Source organism: Epinephelus moara, chromosome 5 (assembly GCF_006386435.1).
Source record: "Epinephelus moara isolate mb chromosome 5, YSFRI_EMoa_1.0, whole genome shotgun sequence".
NCBI classification, from domain to species: Eukaryota; Metazoa; Chordata; class Actinopteri; order Perciformes; family Serranidae; genus Epinephelus; species Epinephelus moara.
The window spans coordinates 1838454-1859321 of record NC_065510.1 but is presented as its reverse complement, the minus strand read 5'-3'; the positions used below and the strand labels follow the sequence as shown (position 1 = coordinate 1859321).

Genomic DNA, 20868 nt, shown 5'->3' with positions numbered 1-20868 from the left:
CTGTGGCATGACCTTAAAAAGGCGGTTCATGCTCGAAAACCCTCCAATGTGGCTGAATTACAACAATTCTGCAAAGATGAGTGGGCCAAAATTCCTCCACAGCGTTGTAAAAGACTCATTGCAAGTTATCGCAAACGCTTGATTGCAGTAGTTGCTGCTAAGGGTGGCCCAACCAGTTATTAGGTTTAGGGGGCAAACACTTTTTCACACAGGGCCATGTAGCTTTGGATTTTTTTCTTCCTCATTCATAAAACCCTTCATTTCAAAACTGCATTTTGTGTTTACTTGTGTTATCTTTGACTAATGTTTAAATTTGTTTGATGATCTGAAACATTTAAGTGTGGAAAACATGCAAAAAAGTAAGAAATCAGGAAGGGGGCAAACACTTTTTCACACCACTGTATATGAATATAAATCTTTGTTTACAGACCAGTTTTTCTGTATGGACCATCAAGAGCCAGAGGGACCACTATGTTATTCACCTACTTTAGAAATCCTACGTCATAAGACAGGCTGTTGCCACCTCTATAAAGCTAGCTAGCAGGCTACAGCATAGGCGCCAGTTCCGTGGGTGCTTCAGCACCCACTATGCCAGCATACGGCCATGGCCAATTGAAAGAAATGTCAGATTAATTGCCAATGAGTCGGCTTTTCAGCTTTTACTGCTCCGTTACACCACGGGACCAAAGCACCTTTGGGAGAAAAAAAAATGTGCAGCAACTCATTAAAAGTTAAAGCGCACATGGCTGCAAGAAGCAACACTTCCTCTTGAAGAAGTAACGTCTATGGTGAGGGAAAAACATGTAGCTGTGTGAGTGTTGATGGTTAATCGGTGCTGTGTGCTTGTATGGTTCCTGTGCATGTGTAACAGCTTGAAGTAGCCTGTTATAACGTATTTGGTTTGTTAACAGGCAGCTTTTTGTAGCCTGCACTGTTCTGTTGCATTCCTTGTGAGTGTAGCAGCGGTGTCTCACAGCCACAGGGGGTTTCTGTGTTGATTTGTGCACTTGGCCGATGATTTGTCCTCATGTGAGCCTTCTTATGAAACAGTTTTGGTGGCATTAAGTTATTAAAATCCAGGAAGAGGAAGGTTATTTAAGTGTGGGAGTGGCCTATTTGAATCCCTTTTGTTTGAGACCATGCTGCAAGGTGAGTGTGTTTGCTGATCCTGTGAGTTTATCTATCTCCTTTAACTTTAGCTTATATTGTAGTTATGCTATGTAGCGTGTGAAACAGAGTATGATGAATGTGCTAGGAAAGGTAGTATTGGCACTGTCACTACCTGGAGCTCGCATAAACAGAGCCTGGGTTTGTTGAAGGTGGCAGTGCTGTTTGGACTGAGAAAGCCTGTGAGTTTATCTTCTCTATCTCCTTTAACTTTAGCTTATACTGGAATTATGCTATGTGGCGTGTGAAATAGAGTATGGTGAATGTGCTAGGACAGGTTGTATCGGCACGGTCACTACCTGGAGCTCGCATAAACGGAGCCTGGGTTTGGTTGAAGGTGGCGGTGCTGTTTGGGCTGAGAAAGCCATGTGTAAGTATGGTAAAGGAGGTTGTTGGGTTGGTGTGGGGAGCAGTGGCACCTGGCATTAGGGGAGTGTCTCTGGGACGCCAGAGATCACTGTCTAGCCTCCTGGAGGTGTCGTGGGACCAACTAGACGAAACACTGGTGAAAGGAGGTTCCCACCTGATGACCCCAAAGACATGTTAGTTGTCACTGCTCACTGGTCTGTATAGTTAAGCCTTGCCATAATAGCTTATCATAGGGCTTAGGAGGTTATTCACTGAGCGCTGATCCTTTCTCTAGAGCACAAACTTCTTGTGTTTATTTGAACTTATTTTTCAGTGCATTTCATGGTGTGTATCATCATATTTTGTTTGTGTCAGACCAGCAGAGGTGTTATTTCAGTGTATGGACACCGTCGCTAAAACATCAGGACCATGGACAGAGCTGTTTGTTGTGTGTACAGAGCCACGCTCATGTAAACTATTGACTTTTCCAGTCCTGTTGTGTTTTTGTGCTGATGTGTATGAGCCAGTTTAGCTTGTCCTGAGAGAAAATTCAGTTGCTGCCTCTTCACTTGTTTCGTTTTTGTACAACTTGCTCCCAAAATAAAACTGCTTTGTGAAGCAATGTGCCGCTGGGACCCCAAATTTTGACAAACCCAAGTGCATTGTAATCAGATCTTTCAGAATGTCAAGCCTGGCCAGTTAGGTGATTGACTTGCTGTGGTTTTCTACACTTTGTGTTTTCATTTTCTTACAAATATTTTAAACTGACGATTCAAAAACAACGTTTTAACTTTTAGCACAAACTGACAAACGAATGGAGCCTGTCTGGAAGTAGAGACAGCTCCTGGTAAGCCCCCTACCCTTGATGAAATTGCACTCAAATTTGTCTCAGTGGTTTTGCTGACCCACATTATGTGCAGATTTGCCGAACAAAATAATACAGTTACATCTGTTTTAATTTTCTAAGGTTCAATACTTACACTGGACATCTAGAAATAGAGATGAAGAGTTGATCTGTCCATGTTGATTCTGAGACTTGCAGAAGTACGTCCCTCTGTCCTCAGAGCTGATGGAGGTGAAATGATAGATGTCTTTTTCTCCATGATACAGTGTGTGGTTCTCCTTGTACCAGGTGTACTTAGCTGCTGGGTTAGCATCACTGCTGCAAGTCAGAGTCACTGAACTGCCCTCTATGATTTCACCGGGGGGAACCACTGACACAGAGGGAAGCTTTGGAGCATCTGGGGGAGATGTGTTAAGAGATATTCTACATCAATAGCATGTTACTACATAAAAACATATGGTATTCAAGTAACAAGCTGTGAGTAGCTGTGTTGAGAAACTGTATGATCTTCTCCTGTAAAGATTTGGCAGCTTTCAGCTGTTTGTTATTTTCAAATTAGCTGTTTTACTCACATTTCACATCTATATAGATGTAGTCAGACCTCCTCTCCCCCAGCATGTTCTCTGCTGTGCAGTCATACTCTCCAGAGTCAGAGGACTGGATGGAGCTGAAGACAAGCTGTGGTCCTTCACTGAGAGGTCTGAAGTTTACTGTCTCCTTGTACCAGGTATATTTAGCTGCTGGGTTAGCATCACTGCTACAGGTCAGAGTCACTGAACTGCCCTCCACTATCTCAGCAGAGGGACTCACTGACACAGAGGGAAGCTTTGGACCATCTGGAGGAGAAATGAATAGAGACGAATAAAGACTAAATTATGTTATCATAGATGATTTAATTGTTTTTTCTCATTGTTTTATTTGAACTAGTTCTGATTTTGTTCTGATCACAATTTTAAACAACCACATATTCTTCTCTGTCTATACTGGCTGTGTTCTGTTTGCTGAGTCGTCAGTCCTCACAGTCCTTTTAGGCAAGTTCTAGTTGTTGCCAAAAGCTATTGGTCATTTTTTCATTCAGCTGCCTTGTTATGTTGTGTAAATAATTCTGCTGATTCTACCAAACAGGCAGACTGTTGATGGGAATGAGAAGTGAACATTAAGTTTAATTTTGGAAAAAAATAGGCTCTTATCAAATTTTTTTTTTTTGTTCATCCCCATAAAATACATCAATATTTCCTTAGCTGTTGCATCATCAACTGTTTGCAAATGTTACTGGACAGTTTGTATCATTTTGGCTGTAGCAGCTCTCATGTCTTTCAGATTTACCAACACTAACACAAAGTCCGTCTGTCTATCAAGTCTGACAAATGAAAAGTTAAAGACTAACAGCATCCATTCTGTCTCACTCATAAACTGTTCAGCATTCTCGGGCTGGGAGCTATTGGCCAATGGAGCATCCCAGTATCAGAAACATGAGCTCAAACAATAAATGTAGCAACAACAAAAAAAATATTTTTTTACTAGTAGTTTAGTGATTTGTTTCTATGTGTCTACATTAAGATTTAGAAGAGTCCAGTGAGGTTTGGTCTGAAGTTGTAATTGCTTTGTAATGTCAGAATGTACATGGGTTTTTTGTCCTGACACAGTGGAGTAAACTTACACACTGAAGGAGAGGGGAACTTCTCATATCCTTTCAAAGCACAGGTATAGTTGTCTGCAGAATCAATGTAGCCTGAATATGAGGAATATTTCCTTTCCCCAATTTTCTGTCCATTCTTGTACCAGATGTAGTAAGTATTATGAGGTAGAACACAACTGCTGTGACACTTAAGTTGTCGGCTGTAATAATGCGATCTGCTCACCTGCACCTGCAGATCTGGATCTTTGAAGAAGGAACAGGATTATTATTTTCGTCAAAACAATACAAAACATACAACACATCTATATTATTGTTTTCTAGATATTGAACATTTGTAAATAATTAACATATGAATGAAAATGTTACCTGTGACAGACAAAGTGACTCCAGGTGAACCAGTATAAACACTGAGTTGGTTTGTTATGAACCTGAACTTGTACACAGCTGAGTCGCTCTCTCTCAGGTCTGTGATTCTCAGAGTGCAGTAGTTCGTATAAAAACGGTATTCCACACGACCTTTGTAACTTGAGTCTTTTTTCAGATCCACAGGCTCGTTTGTAAACCAGAATTTTTTATCAACTTTGGTATCAAGGCCATTTATTCTGGATGGGTATGTGTATCTGCAGGGTATTTCCACTGTTGATCCTTTTACAGCACAGATCTTAGTAGGTCTGTAAGTCACTCCCCAGTCATTCTGACCCTGTATCACTGTAACACAGAGCACATCAGGAACCACAATCAGACTCAGAACATCAGGAGACAGACTTTCATTTGTACTGAAGGAGCTTCAGTGTGTGAAATTACATTTTATAAAACTAATTACGCTCTCATTCAATCCCATTTTAGGTCAGTGTGAGATTGTCTTACAGTACTAACTTGGTTTTGTTTTGGGGTCAGGGGGGTTGTGGGCAAACTTTACAAAACAAACATTTTATTACAATTTTACCTAGAATTGAGTGCAAGACTTATTCTGTATTTTCATAGTAGTTTCATATTTTCACCTCTCTGTTTTTGACTTTCTAACATCTGTCAGTTTTAACGTTAGCGCAGATTTATGCCAAAGTAAACGGAAGGCTGGAGAAATTTACAAATGCTTCAGTTTTACATGAGAATTTATAAAGCAAAGTAACAGTCAAAGATGAAGACATGATCTCTGCAGTTAATTTCTAAGTGCACTGAGGCAGGACATACACACAGTGCAGTGCAGAATGTATTAAACTTGTAAACTTAGACACAGCGTTTACAGAACAGATAGCTGAAGATTAAATATTAGAAAGGTGTGGTTGCTTTTCTTTGTGTGGTCAGGCTGCAGCAGAGTGTGAATGGAAACTGTAGAGACATGCAGAACACTGAGGTGTTGGCAAATAGTGTGACATGTAGATAACAATTTCTTCCACAGAGAGATAGAGCCACAACTACTGATGTTAATAAAAAGATCCCGCAAATTAACTTTGTTGCACCTGTGTGTTTTAGGGGTGGAAATCATAGCTGTATATAACTGTATCAGATATTTTGATAAGTTGGCACCAACAGACAGAATGTAGATTAATCATAATCATTATATAGGCTAGTGAATTATTATTATTACTTTATTTTTTATTTAAATTCGCTCTTCTTAAACCAAAAAATCTGAATTTGCAGCATCTGGCAGTGAATCTATTAAATACTATTTACTGTAACACTCCCCTCATCTCATTGTTAGCTTCTTCTGCAAAAAGAAATGTACCAGCAGGCAAAACTTTGACTTCCAGGCAGCAATACACCCAACCTGATCAGAGTTTACGAGGGGAAACCATTGAGGGTTAAAGTCATGGTTGTTGGTGGTTTAGTGTGATAATTATTGGTTGGGGAAGATGCGCAGAGAAAGATTTTAGAGAGTAGCGTGAACATCCTACATGTTACACCTACATGGTTCCTCATAGACAGGTGAAAGAAACCATTTTCTGCACATACGTCTCCACACTTGTCAGAGCTGCAGTAGATACACTCAAAGCAGTACTGATTGTTTTTTGGCCACTTGGGGGCAGTGCAACAAGCTGTAAACACAACATGGACATTTTGGCTCCTTATAGATTTGATCTGGAGAGTGTGTTAGCAAACAGTTACACACCCAGCACACACAGAGCAACATTAGCATTCATTTAGAGTCGTGTTTCTGGACATCTGATGAATGTTTGTACAATATTTCCTCTTGTTTTAGCAGCTAGATGCTTCAACATGTTCACCGGCTTTGTGTTGGTGCTGGGCACACAGTGCACAGTCGGTTCTAAGAAATTTTTCACTGAGAAAAGCTGAATGGAGCATCACAGAGCCACAATGTCTCCGGTTCCACTCCAGCCGCGGGACTTTTGTTGCACGTCATAATGCTGTCAATTTCTCATAAGCCGCTTGTACACAGAGACCGTGCGATAGAGCCTCTATGAAGCCCCTTCACTAAGCTGCCTCTGCTATTTATACAGACCCAAACAACAGCGGCATCATGCCACCCCAGCGTGTGATTTGAGACAGCATGCCAGCGTTCTGGAAACAAAAAAGTCGTGATGGGCGTGACATGTAACACAACAGCGTCGGCCTCTAGTGTGGCATACAACATACGCATCTGCAGCACTTTATAAACAATAACAATTGCATAACGTGGCAATAACAATCATTAACCATGCCTGTTATACAGCAGTTTATCTTGTCTTTTGCTCAGAGGGGAAGGAGCTCCAGGACTTCATTTCTTCCCAATTTGTGGACAATTTCGGCTGCTGTATTTTTCTTTGAGTTAGCTGCTAACTGCTGCTAACTGCTTGTTACATCTCCCAGGGTTGGGTCGCACACATAACACGTTGTCAAAACATCACAGGCGTCCAGCCTGTGGTCCAGTCCTCCCCTTGTCCCTTTTATACAGACTTCAAGTTGTAACTGTTGCTATCCATCCTCCACATTTTCTGCTAGGTAGCCGACATGGCCTCAGCAAAGAAGCATAACGTCGACAGCGAGGGCCGCTGCTTTGAAGAGTGGTGGACAGTTGATCACATTTTCTCTCAAAGATGAACAGTTTTGTTCTCTCGTGTGTGTGTGAGTATCTTTTTCATAACCTATGTGATGCGAGTGGCAGTTGACCCCCAGATATTTCCACATTATCTAATCTGGCCCTTTTCAAAAAGTTTAGACACCCCTTTTGTACAGGTTTATGGAGGCTACTGAGTTTGTTTCATTTTGCTAAAAGAATATAAAGTCAAGGGGCATCGGTGGCTTAGTGGTAGAGCAGGCGCCCCAAGTACAAGGCTGTTGCCGCAGCGGCCGGGGTTCGAATCCAGCCTGTGGCCCTTTGCTGCATGTCATCCCCCCTTCATGCTTACCTGTCCTGTCCATTAAAGGCAAAATGGCCAAAAAAATATCTTTAAAAGAAAACAAAGTCAATAACAGTAGCTTGAGGGTTTAAGAAAATTAACTCGGTTCATTCAAAATATGCTCAAGGGTTAAAATGAAGGCCTACATGGAGGGAGTCCATGCAATAAACAATCACTTAGTGAGTTCATATTAGCTCTTATTCAGTAAGGGAAAGCCTTTGTTTTGTTTTTGTCAACCACCCCTGGATACCTGTCCTTAACATCCCAAGGAGGGCAGACACACTTGCTTTCCAATTACACTTTTTGTATGTGGCATTGGCTCGCTAAAACCAGTATGACGACGACAACAACAACAACAACGTCACTCTACAACTGAGGGGCCCAAACAGAGAAGGCTACTACCAAAATGACCTACCAGAAGACCACAGGTTTCATTCAGGCTCATATGGAGGTCAGCACCTTCCTGTGTATATCTGAAGTGTACTAACTGTCTCACAATATGAATGTAGATCTACAGTACCTTGTACAGAGAGAAGGAAGACGACAAATCCACTCGCTGCTGCAGTTAAACTCATAGCTGCTCCTCACGTCTCTACTGAATCACATCAGATCACGTACATGACAAATACTGCGTATCAGGAAATAACAATAAACATCTATGTATTCTAAAATGAGGATGTGGTCTGTGAATACACTGTCTTCTGTGGGTGGTGCAGTTACGTTAATTATATATCAAGCCGAAAGTCTGGCTTGCTTCCTCTTTACATCATTAATATGCATGTGCAGACAAATGGCTGTAAATCCCCAAACTGAAATGAAGAAATGATTCTTACTGTTGTTTTTCAAATGACGCATTAACGTCTTAAAATATAGTTTATGGAAATGACAGTGAGAGTGATTTTTTTTTTTTTTACCTTGAGCATTTTTTTGAGAGTGTTTAACAGTGATCCTCAGGGTAAGTGCAGAGAGAAAGTTTAGTGTTGAGAGCAGATGTTAAGGTGTGATTGGTGTCTATCACATAACGGCTTCCTGTTTGAGCGTCTGGAGGAGTTGTGGTCTCACTCAAAGGGGCATCAGAGATAGAAGGTGCTAATACTTACCATAAACCTGCTTTCGTTATTACTGCAGACAGCTGGTGCACTTATTTAAATCAAATAAGGCCAACATGTTGCATGAGAAACACCATAAAGTTAGTCAAATCAACAATGTTTAGACACTGTAACAATAATAATAATAATACATTTTATTGAAAAGGTACCTTTCAAAACACCTTACAGAGCATAAAATAACATATAGAACATGAGTTGTGAATTAGGCACACACACACACACACACACACAGATCATAATAAAATAATAAAACTATGGATGAAGCAATAAAGAAGATGCAAGACAGAAACTCTAACTAAGCACTGATAAGCAAAACAATAACAGAACAACCCAGAAATATAAAACTATTATCCATGAAGCCAAGCTGATATAAAGTGTTAATTAATGTCTCTGTGAGGCTGTACTTTACCTTAATACTGACATTACCATGCTAACAATGACAATGCTACCATGGTGATATTTTGTTCATCATTTTCTCAGTCTTAGTTTACTGTGTTAACCTGTCAACAATGACAATTAGACAGCAGGGGCGTAAATATAGACAGTCCAGGTAGTGCGGCTGCGCTGGGGCCTGTGAGGTAAAGAGAGTGGGCCCTCCTACAACGTGCTGGGTGGAGAATGGGCCCTCATGAGTGACTGCCACTTTGAAAATATGCCTGTGTTCAAAGACAAAATAAAAAACAGCGGCAATGCTGTGCTCTTAAAAAACGCAAACCTATCACCCCCATGTTTGCTTTTTCTTACTTTGGAAAATAGTCAAGCCGGCTCCTCAGGCCCTCCACGTGCCGCTGCTGGCTCCTCAGGCCCTCCACGTGCCGCAGCCGGCTCCTCAGGCCCTCCACGTGCCGCTGCTGGCTCATCAGGCCCTTCATGTGTCGTTGCTGGCTCCTCAGGCCCTCCATGTGGCACAGCCAGCTCCTCAGGCCCTCCATGTACCGCTGTCGGCTCCTCAGGCCCCCCATGTACCACAGCCGGCTCCTCAGGCCCCCCACATACCACAGCCGGCTCCTCAGGCCCCCCATGTACCGCTGTCGGCTCCTCAGGCCCTCCGACGCTTCCTCCTCTTACCTGGCTGTATTCAGTGTGCCCCATGCATCCGGGCAGTTTATATAGAGCGCACATTGAACAGTAGCGCACAGTGAGACAGCTGCGGTCAGCAGGGACAGAGGGAATTCTTCAGTTGCCCCCAGATTAGCTGGCTAAGATGTTTGTATCAAGGTTGGAGTAGTGTCACAGCTGGGTTGTTGAATCAACCTGGCCACAGACCTCAGGTATGGTTTGCCCTTGACCATGACCTCAGCAGCCCAGGCACGTTGGTCCCTACTCCAAATTAGCTTAATTATCAGTCCCACTGGCCAGAGAGCTCGAGGCACCTGAGGGTCCACAATCATGACCATCTTGTCCTCTGTCAGATCCTCCACTGGTATCTTACATTTTCTGCACTCCTGCATCGCGGGAAGACAGCGACGGATAAACTGTGTCGAGAAATGGTCAGCCACAATCTGACAGTGGCGCCAGCGCCACATGGTAAATTGCTCACAGTAGAGAAGAATCCTGCCGCTCCATGGGATGCATAGTGGGGGTTACAGGATCTGGATCAGTCACATATGAGGACACGTAAACTAGGAGCTTGGTGTTCAGGATGCCTCCCACCTCTATCAGTTGGGTGGACAGGAAGTCCTCAGTGATAGTTAGACCCTTGACCACACTTTGGAGGTGCATGGGAGCGTGAAATTCGGTCAACCAAATTGGCCTTCCACTTATTAGTCAGGTGGTAAACAATGAAAAAACTGCTTAACGCCTACAAAATGAAAGCCCCAGTTTCATAATAAAATGACACATAGACAAAACCTCATAAGGACCTAGAATACCTGCATGGGGTACGGCAGACCAGAAAAAAATGTACAGAAAGCGGATGTTGTTATACCACATATAAGCAGTGGTTTGTGGTGCTGGGTTCTGGTTTCTCCTGTGTCGCCGTCCTGACAATTTCGTAGAGCTTAGAATGAACACTACTGACACACTTACCAAATTTCCACTTAATGCTGTGTTGTTTTGAAACTCAATAACTCATTCTGTCAGACTCTAGCTAGACTTTGTGCAACTTACAGCAACACCTCCTTTGAAAGGAGACGGTAGGCAGTCACAAAGATTACAGAAATATCTTTGTACCTAATCGCAGTCACTCTAATTTCTGTTTCTGTGAGAATAAAAAAAATTCTCAAATCACAGCCATGATGAGAATTCTGTTCGCCAACGTGTAGGTAAGAGACTGTACAGGTGATTGGCTGCTTCAGAAAACACACAGCGGACATGTAGTGGGCAGGTGAGACGTGGCAGGCTCTGGAATGACAGGAGAGGTAAAAACATCATGACAGATGGAAACAAATCATGTTCAATAAAGTGAGAATTTCACCTTTAAGTCTCAGTTTTTTGAGAATACTTAATTAAATATCTATATATAACAAATCCACAGACGAATATTTCCAAATTAAATGTTAAAAAAATGTTATATAGTTCATTATAATGTTTACACTGCTGACCATCTTAGTTTAGCCTGTTCGCATGCCAACATTGGACACTGGACAAAGGAGATCAGGGGATGACTTCAGTCTGCATGACGACCTGAAGGATACCTCGTTTGGGAACCAGGAATGTCTGTACAAAAACACCTGTGCCAATCCATGTGAACTATGAAGAAATTTAACATAAAACGTGACTTAAATTTGACCTGCTGGTGACACTAGACTTTAAGTCAGGGGAATACCAAAGCTATTAGAATATATCCTGTAGGGACCGTGAATATCTGTAGCAAATTTCATAGCAATCCAAAAAAGATGTTGACATCTGCACCACAGATGTCAACATCTTTGTGGGTCTAGACGAGAAGTCAGTAGGATTCATCCTCTGACGGCCGTGAATATCTGCACAAAATGTCACGGCAAACCATCCTGTAGTTTGTGGGATATTTCCTGACTGACCAACAGACTTGACGTCCCTTCAGCTGAGATTGGGACACCTTCTTTAACTCATCCTCTCACCTGTGCTCTGTTGTTTAGTCTCCGTCTAAGTTCACGCCGTTGATTAGGGAACCTGGATTTTAAATAAATGAAAAATTAAATAATATAATACATATTTGTATTGAACATATGGCTTTATTATGAGCATTCATCGATAAAATCATAGTGATACTCACCTAATCCATAGGACAACAAAGATGAAAACGATGACCAGGAGGAGAGGGGGTAATATTACAATGTGTGATCTCGATGCACCTGTGACAATAATCAGACAGAAACAGTGACAGTTTATTACAGGATGTTTGGGTCCATCAGACTGCTCTGCCCTCTGTTGGAGTGCAGTTAGAACCGGCACAATTTTGTGTGCTGTGCCCCTCCCTGGACATTCAGCAGTGTGTTTCTGATTGTAAACGATTTAGCATTTAGGTAACGTACAGTAAGTGATGCAGACAGTCAGCTGATCACTGATCAGTGATGCTGTTATCACCCAGATTTATCAACAGTAAAGGGTTTGTGAATTTAATTGTCAATAAGACTTAAGGGTTTGCAAGAACTTTGTTAATTAGGGTACTTTCACACATGGTTTGTTTGGCTCCATAGCCGTAGATTCAGGTATGGAAAGTTTTGGAAGGGAAGAGACCTCTGCAGATAAATCAGCTCACGGTAAAAACCTCCAGAATGTCTGGATCAGAAAAAGGTGAGCACACGTAAAATTACAAGAGAAAAGGGGTAAGTAAACAATAGCTTGTTGTGGACGAGCCCTGAGATGCCGAATAGCATCAGAGATGCATTGATTTGTAACTTGAAACTGCTTTATTCTGTGTTTTTAATGGTTCTAACAGCTGGTCTGTTTGTGCTGTAGAGGAAGAGATCTCTGTAGATAATTCTGCTCCCAATGAAAACCTCCTTAACTCTGTACACTGGAGGAATTCTGACCAGAAGTTTTAAGCTGCTTGCAATCTGTAATTCACCTCTAGATGCCACCAAATCCCCCTTAAACTTACACACTTAACCTTTAAGAATGCAACCATCAGGTTTAAAATTGTTTCAGCAGGTTGAAATTTTCTACATCATATTATGATGATACAAGGCTATTGTTTGTCCTTATTTGACCTTGAAGACGACCTAGTTGCCTGCAATCTACTACAGTTTTAGGCTGCATAACATTTTCATGAATTGAAGTTCAAATATGAAATAGCCATTCTTCTAATAATCATTTCCTCTCCACCCAGTTATACAGTTCTTGATGCATTCTTGGTCTTCATAACACCATCAATATAACTAATCTAGACTAGTGCAGGTGGTGTAGAAATGCAGGAAATTTGTTTTAAATTACAATATTTTTTCAGGGTGACGATGCCCTGACTCCCCCAACAGTTATGTATCTTTCTAAGTTTGCTCCCCCACTTTAAAACAAATGAAGTTAAAGAGCAAGTGCACACATACATAACGGGGGAAACTGGCAGTCCCTGTGAAAGTATAATTCAATAAAACCAATAGTACCGATGTCCAAAACGTCGATAAGGCGACCCCAGTTTAAACAAAACTGAAAATCAAGACAGATCCCAGTGTGGTGGACTCCATGTGAAAATCTGCAGTGTATACAGAAGGTGTGTGTTGGTAGAAAAAAGATAACAAACCTGCCACAACAGTCAGATATAAGGCAGTGCTACGACGTCCTCTTGTGTTCTGGACTTCACAGTAATAATTCCCACTGTGTTCAGCTGTGAAGTTAGAGATGGTGAAGATCTGTCCTGATGCTTTTGGTGAGTCTTCATCCTCCTTGTACCAGGTATAGTTAGCTGCTGGGTTAGCATCACTGCTACAGGTCAGAGTCAGAGTCACTGAACTGCCCTCCACTATCTCAGCAGAGGGACTCACTGACACAGAGGGAAGCTTTGGAGCATCTGGAGGACAATATTAAGAGGGAAACATTTCATTATTACTTGATGGAAAGTGGTTTGAGTTTGACTGAATTCATAATGATATTTAAAGGTCCAGTGTGTAGGATTTAGGGGGATATACTGGCAGGAATTCGATAAAATATGTGTGTTTTCTATAGTGTATAATCACCTGGAGATAAGAATCATGGTTTTCTTTACCTTAGAATGAGCTGTTTTTATCTACATACAGAGCAGGACCTCTCCAACTGAGTCCGTCATGTTGCCTCTACAGACAAACCAAACACTCGAGATAGGACCATTTGCGTTTTTACATTGGCCACTGTAGTTCTCCTACAGTACACACTTGGCACATGGTAGAAGTTTCAGTTCTGCAACCTCACCACTAGATGCCACTAAATCCTACACACTGGAGAAGGTGATGTTTACAATGAATACTAGCGATGCAACCTGTCTGTGGAATTGCTTTTCATAAACCATTATATACTTTTAATTTTGAAGTGATCTGTTAATGTTTTCCTACTTACACTGCACATCTATAAATAGAGATGAAGAGTTGATCCGTCCATGTCGATTCTCAGACTTGCAGTGGTAGATCCCGCTGTCCACAGAGCTGATGGAGGTGAAATGACAGATACCTTCTTGTCCTTGAGACAGTGTTTGGTTCTCCTTGTGCCAGGTATAGTTAGCTACTGGGTTAGCATCACTGCTACAGGTCAGAGTCACTGAACTGCCCTCCACTATCTCAGCAGAGGGACTCACTGACACAGAGGGAAGCTTTGGAGCATCTGGAAGAGAAATTACACATTATAATAATTTGTATTTAAATAACAAGAAGTTGTGGCAGCATCTGCAACTGGATAGCTGATGGTTTTTGACCAAATCTGGTTACCAGTAGTGAATAAAACTACCTTAGTAGTTATGCATTGCTTTTAAAAAAGTTTCACTTACATTTCACATTGATGAGGATGGATTCAAATGTTGTCGCTAGCTCGTTCTCAGCTGCACAGTAATACTGTCCAGAGTCGGAGGACTGGATGGAGCTGAAGACGAGCTGTGGTCCTTCACTGAGAGGTCTGATGAGGTTTCCATTCTCCTTGTACCAGGTATATTTAGCTGCTGGGTTAGCATCACTGCTACAGGTCAGAGTCACTGAACTGCCCTCCACTATCTCAGCAGAGGGACTCACTGACACAGAGGGAAGCTTTGGAGCATCTGCAGGTGAAGATATGGATACATATTAACTTTAAGATGGGAATATTGTCAAGAATAGCATGTTTAATTTGAAGATGGTTCGTAATTTATAGATGATTTATCAGAGAGAGAAACATTGTCATTTAGTTTTGACATTAAGTCACAGCCTGAATACTCCTGGTAGTTGTCACACAGATTTCTAGCAGTCTTTGGCCCAATCTTAATCTCCACACTCATGGACCCACAGACTTTAACTTTGAGGTGCGTTCCTGCTAAGTGTGCGAGGGCCCAGGGCCACCCAGCTGTCTAATAGTCAAGTGTATGAGAAAAATCCAGGCAGGGAGCACAGTCTCTGCAGAAAAAACACCACCACACTCTTCTAGTGGGTCCTAAGTGGTGATTGAGAGGGACTAGTTCTGCAAAGTATACCTTAAATGACTCACACAGTGAAACAGAGCGGGAACCCTCGTGTCCTTTGAAAGCACAGGAGATGTTGTCTCCGGGATAAAAGAAATCTGTGTAAGTGGAAGTTTCCTCTGTCGTATTTTTCTTTCCATTCTTGAACCAGACGAAGGAAAAATGACCAGCTGGACTGCAGCTGCTCCAACAGAACAGCTGTGCCTCGGTATGAGACTGATGGACTGTTATTCTGATCACCCGCACCTGGAGAGCTGGATATGAGAACAAGGAACAATATTATATTAATGATTATTACTGATCAGAAAGCATCTTTAACCATCAACAAATCAGTCACCATTCTTTGTGCAGTTATAAGTCAAAAATCCTTTTGAACTATTATGAACATTTCCAGTATTCTCATCAGTACCTGTGACAGTCAGAGTTGTACCAGGTAAACTACTCCTCCATTCAAAGCTTGGTGTTGTGAATTTGAAGTGATACTCAGCTGAGTCGCTCTCTCTCAGGTCAGTGATTCTCAGGGTGGAGCGTCCTCCCTCTGTGTCAATGACCTGAACACGACCTGCATTCTGGGAGTCTTCTCTGAGGTCCTCAGCATTCATCCACTGATCACTACGTTCAGGATTGAACCAGAGTCTTGATTCAATGTGATCCTTGGAACTGCTGTAAGTGCAAGAAATGTCCACTGATGAGCCTTTGACGGCGCAGATGCTTCTGTTACTGTACGTGACTCTGTTGCAGATTTGACCGAAAACACCTGAAACAAAAAATCATTTTCAATCAACAGTGTAACAAATACATCTCGTCGTGCAGTAACATTTAGCAAGTGATATTGTTTTCCCCTATTTTTATGGAGTGTCACATCTGACATCAAGGACATGCTGGAAAGCAGGTTAGGGCTCATTTATGCTCAACATCAGACAGGGAGATGGAAACAGACGGAGCCTTCTGTCTGTACTCTGCGTTCATTTTGTCCATTTTGTGAAAGCTGACAAAATACATGTCTGTTTCAAACGTTGTAAATGTCACTGCACTCATACTTCCATGCGCCCTTTTTGTTGACATTAGATACAGCCAATAGATGGCACTAGAAAGCAGAGTCAAAAGTTTCACACAACAACAAACGAGGCGACGGTAATATTGTGCCTTTAAGTGGAGGCAGGGTTGTAGACAGCGGAGGTCTGTGCTGCCATTACATGTGGACCAAGAATTTTTTTTTCACTAATTTCTTTTCACTATGTATTATCATATATTATTGATCCACTCTGTTCCACCATTGTTTGAAGTTCTTTGTCATATCCTACAGTCGTATCTCACTTGAACTACGCTACACTGCCTCCAAGAATTCTGGTGATACTGCTCCGTTTTATCCGTATCCGTAAGCTCTCAGAAAACATGCACAGATACAGACTAAAGGAATGCACAGTACAGACAGAGGGCTCCGTCCATCTCCAAATGACAGCACAGACCTCAGCTATCTACAACCCTGCCTCAGTTAAAGATACAATAATATGACCTCCTCCACCGTCACCTCATTTGTTGCGTGAAACTTTTGACTCTAACCTTCCATTTATTGGCTGTATCTATGCCATCATAAAGGACATGTGACAGTGTGAGGGCAGTGACAATTACGACGTTTATAACTGAAGTATCTATTTTGGTAGATAAAGGGTGTATGAGTGAGCCTTTAGTAAACAGTAGAAAGCAGCATGGAGGCTTGTGAAAATGTTACAGTGGTAACTTCTTTCTTATATCTGTAATTATTCAGGCTGTCTCTCAAGGGTAGGGAGCAATTTGGAGTGATGTTTGAGCGCTGTTTGGACTGAGACAGATGGTTTTTTGTGGTCACCAAACATTGCATCTCGTCGGCTAAGGGGCTGAAATTGGCATGTGCACTTGAGTGTCAATCCATCTGGGGGCCGGTCGTGGGGGCAGCGGGCCAAGCAAAGCACCCTTCGGTCTACTCCGGGGCCTCCTACCAGTTGGACGTGCCCAGAACACCTCTAACAGGAGGCGCCCAGGAGGATCCTAATCAGATACCTAAACCACCTCAACTGACCCCTTTCGACGTGAAGGAGCAGCGGCTCTACTCCGAGCTCCCTCCAGATGTCTGCGCTCCTCACCCTATCTCTCAGGCTGAGCCCAGACACCCCACGGAGGAAACCCATTTCAGCCACTTGTCTCCATGAGGAACCACTCGTGTGTCATATTTCCATAACTGCAAGCCGATCGGAGCTGGAGCTGATAAATACCTGTGACTGCTGTAGAGTCATTTGACCTGGGAGTGAATGCCAGTTGTAACCTTTCCCATTACACAGAAAAGCCAGATGTGAGTGGGTGTTTTGTCCAGTGAGAAAGGAGCTTAACAGATGGATTCTTAGGAGAACTTTCAATAGTTTAAGATCTGACCTCTGAAGAAAACAGGGGTGAAGGGATTTTGGATCACTACGTGGATATAGGGGAGTGGGAGAGGGTATTTTCACCATCAGTTACTCTGTATCAGTAATATGCCTGTGTTGAGTGAATGGTGCCAATAGCTCCACCAGATGGCGTTACGTTTGCAAAAGACTGTGGAGTAAACTCACACAGTGGAGGAGAGGGGAAATCCTCGTGTCCTTTTAGAGCACAGGAGTAGCTGTCTGCAGCATCGAAGTAGTCTGAATATGAAGACGATGTTTCTGTCTGAATTCTCTGTCCGTTCTTGTACCAGATGTAGGAAGGACGATCAGGTAGATGACAAGTGCTGTGACAAAACAGTTCGCCCCAGGTAGAATAGGATCTTCTCACCTGCACCTGGAGATCTGGATCTGTGAGGAAGGTACAGAAGCACCGTTTATCACTATACTGTTCACAAACATGCAAATACGCAGTAATTAATATCATATCCTAGATGGGGAATATTTAGAAATAAAAAATGGTACCTGTGACAGATAAAGTGACTCCTGGTGAAGCGATGAATCTCCTCATTGGTCTGTCTTTGAACTTGAACTTGTACTCGGCTGAGTCGGTCTCTCTCAGGCCCACAATTCTTAAAGTGCAGGTCGTCCTATCACAGTAATACTTTGCACGACCTGCGTACTCCATGTTTGTCCTCAGATCCACAGGTTCTTTATCCTGCATCTCAGTGAACCATAATATCCTCTCCACTAGGACAGAACGTCTTTTTACTGTGGGCAGCTGTCTATAGCTGCAGCGAATGTCCACAGTTGATCCTCTCACAGCACAAATCTGAGCAGAAATGTAAGTCAGCACGTGCCTGCTTTGTGCCACTGTAACACAGAGCATTACAAACACATTAGAAAACACGATAAGATTCACAGTGTGACATCAGATGAGACTTTCATCGACAGTGGTAAGCAGAAATGTGATTTTTTTCTTTACACTTATAATAATATATGAATAATTTTGCTTCTATAAATACAAGTAACATTAAGATTAAGATAACATACAGTATGTAGGGAGGCTGCACAATTAATCGAAATACTGTAAAACTTCAATTAAAAGCCCAGAGTCCTTATACATTTTGAAAAATAAAGGCCTGTCTCGATTAGACGCCTGGTCCAGCTGCCAAGTAGTTCATTTTTATAAAAGTTGTTTGGATGTATAAATCCAGATTGTTGGCTCCCCACTTGAGCTAACATTAATTAGCTGCTTAGATCGCACATAGAAATATAAATATTTGAACTTTTGTCAACATGGAGATGCTACACATTTTTAGCTTGCTTCAATTCTCCACAATTCAATCATTCAGTTAATTTTACTGACACCATGAGCACCAGAGAAGACCCTAATTCATTTAGATTTACCGCCAAAACAAGTTATGAATATTGTTTTATCATGATAAAGTGGTGTTGTGTCAGTAGGCTGGGTGCTATAATCTTTGAGTGCAGTAAAATGAGTGTCATAGCTCTTTCCCTCTCTGAAGTGCCGTCTCTCGGAGCTAGATTGAATGAATGATTCATAATTATTTGAAGCCTAATTTTTATGCAAGTAATATTCATACTGGTTCATATAAACAATTTGATTGTGCTTCCCATCTTTGCTGAGTCCCAAATGTACCTGTCCCAAATATAAGCCTGATGAGTTCAGTGATTTAAAGGGATAGTGCACCCAAAAATGAAAATTCAGCCTCTCTGTGCACCGCGCTCACGTGTGCGTCGCGTGAGACCAGTGAAAGCACGTGAACACGCATGAAGGCGGTGCCCATGTTTCATGGTCTCGTGCAAGCGCCTACACGTGAGCACGGTGCACAGAGAGGCAGTCAGAGCTACAGGCTACAATGAGGCTAAAAACGTCAAATGACGTTTTTCCGAACAACTTTTTACGTCGGGGCTTCAGGACACTTGGATCACTACGGACGAGCAGTATGGAGATATTTTGTGGTTTCAATTATGTGTTTTTGGACGTTTGAATCTGGGGCACCGTCAGCCTCCATTAGGTGGAGTTGTGTTGCTACCCCCTCTCCCCTGGGAGCTCCGAAAGTGTTGTGAGGACTAAAACTTCACCTGTGCCTCCCTCAGGTGAGTAGATAATGGCCGAATTTTCATTTTTGGGTGCACTATCACTTTAAGCAAATAATAGCCTGGGCCACTAATTGAAGTTTTACAGTATTATCGAAACCACAATATGGCTAGAAGCAGGAGCTGTAATTTCTTCATTAAGGTAAAGTGTGTCACAACATACCAGTTTGAAGGAAGAATTGTGGTGCTACAAAGATTCCTCAGCCTACAAATCATATCTCAGATGTAAGGGAACGTGCTTGTTTGGAACAGACCCCAGCAAAAATCCTATCATCATGATATTTGTACTTTTTTCAGTGAAGATGAAATGCAAAAATCGACATTCCCACTAAAATCACGACTCATCACATTTACGTCTGTCAAAATAATGGTGACATGATGTCTTTTTCTACAGCCCTTATATGTAAACATTAAAAGAGTTGGGCACGTCTTCAACATCCTGATGTAACTGATGCCTTCAGATGAATAAACAACTGAGTCCACGATACATTTTTCTACTGTTATTGCAGTTTCAGTTGTACTCTACAGTCATTCAGCTACTTTCACATCGTAATGAATATGCTGTTTCTTTCTCATAATTGTTCACATCAACTCCTGTTAGATAATTACAAACTCATACATGCTTTGATATATTTGCATTTGCCAATCAATATTTAGTTAAGAGAACACACTGAGATGTGACAAACAGCGGGAGTGAATGCGTTGGAGGGTTTTATGGGTCTGCAACACACTGCATCTCATCACACAGCTGTGGTTAAGTAGTAAACTCAGTTCAAACCTTTCTCTGAACTTCCTCAACTCGACTGAATAAGTGCAATAAATTAGTCAATGTACCGTACCTGACATGTAGACAAAGAGGACAATAAAGCCACTCGCTGCTGATGAGCCCATCGCTGCTCCTCTCGTCTTATCTCCGTTCGTTAAAACACACCAACAGCAGGTAAACCATGTGCCGGGCAAATTCTGTGCATCTACTTCAACTTAAAAAGGATGTGGTTTTGAAAAAACCCCTTGTGTGACAGCTGTGGTTGGCAGAGTCGTTCAAAACAGAGGCTGGGTTGTTGAACACTGGCACAGCTTTCATCTGCTTCAGATTACTGAAAAACAAAACTTAAGAATATTTTTGTGGCCCATAAGCAGCAGACAAGAGAGGACAATCTGAAGACTTGTTTTTACTCACTACTTCTGTATATGTTGCCACAGTTCAGATTATATTTCGTATCATGGCGTCAGTCCCAGATAGGACCAACAGGACTGCATTAAATCAAAACTTAAATTGATTTTCCCTGATTTACAGTTCACATTGAAACTGAACTATTCGTCTAATCAGCAGGAACATGGACAAGAATATAGCAGCCAGGATTCAGCAGT

The 20868-nt window shown here is 42.0% G+C and overlaps 1 protein-coding gene across 1 annotated transcript in view; it reads right to left on the bottom strand.

The window, feature by feature from the left end:
• Positions 1-17679, bottom strand: part of LOC126390946 (B-cell receptor CD22-like) — a 31445-nt gene extending 13766 nt beyond the window's left edge. The window contains exons 1-6 of the mRNA XM_050045467.1: positions 17563-17679; positions 15387-15734; positions 15004-15231; positions 14318-14581; positions 2932-3195; positions 2496-2756 (exon numbers count right to left, since the gene is read on the bottom strand). Coding sequence (XP_049901424.1) covers positions 2496-2756; positions 2932-3195; positions 14318-14581; positions 15004-15231; positions 15387-15579 — 1210 coding nt within the window. The 5' untranslated portion in view covers positions 15580-15734; positions 17563-17679. The remainder of the gene's footprint in view (positions 1-2495; positions 2757-2931; positions 3196-14317; positions 14582-15003; positions 15232-15386; positions 15735-17562) is intronic.
• Positions 17680-20868: the final 3189 nt, after the last annotated feature.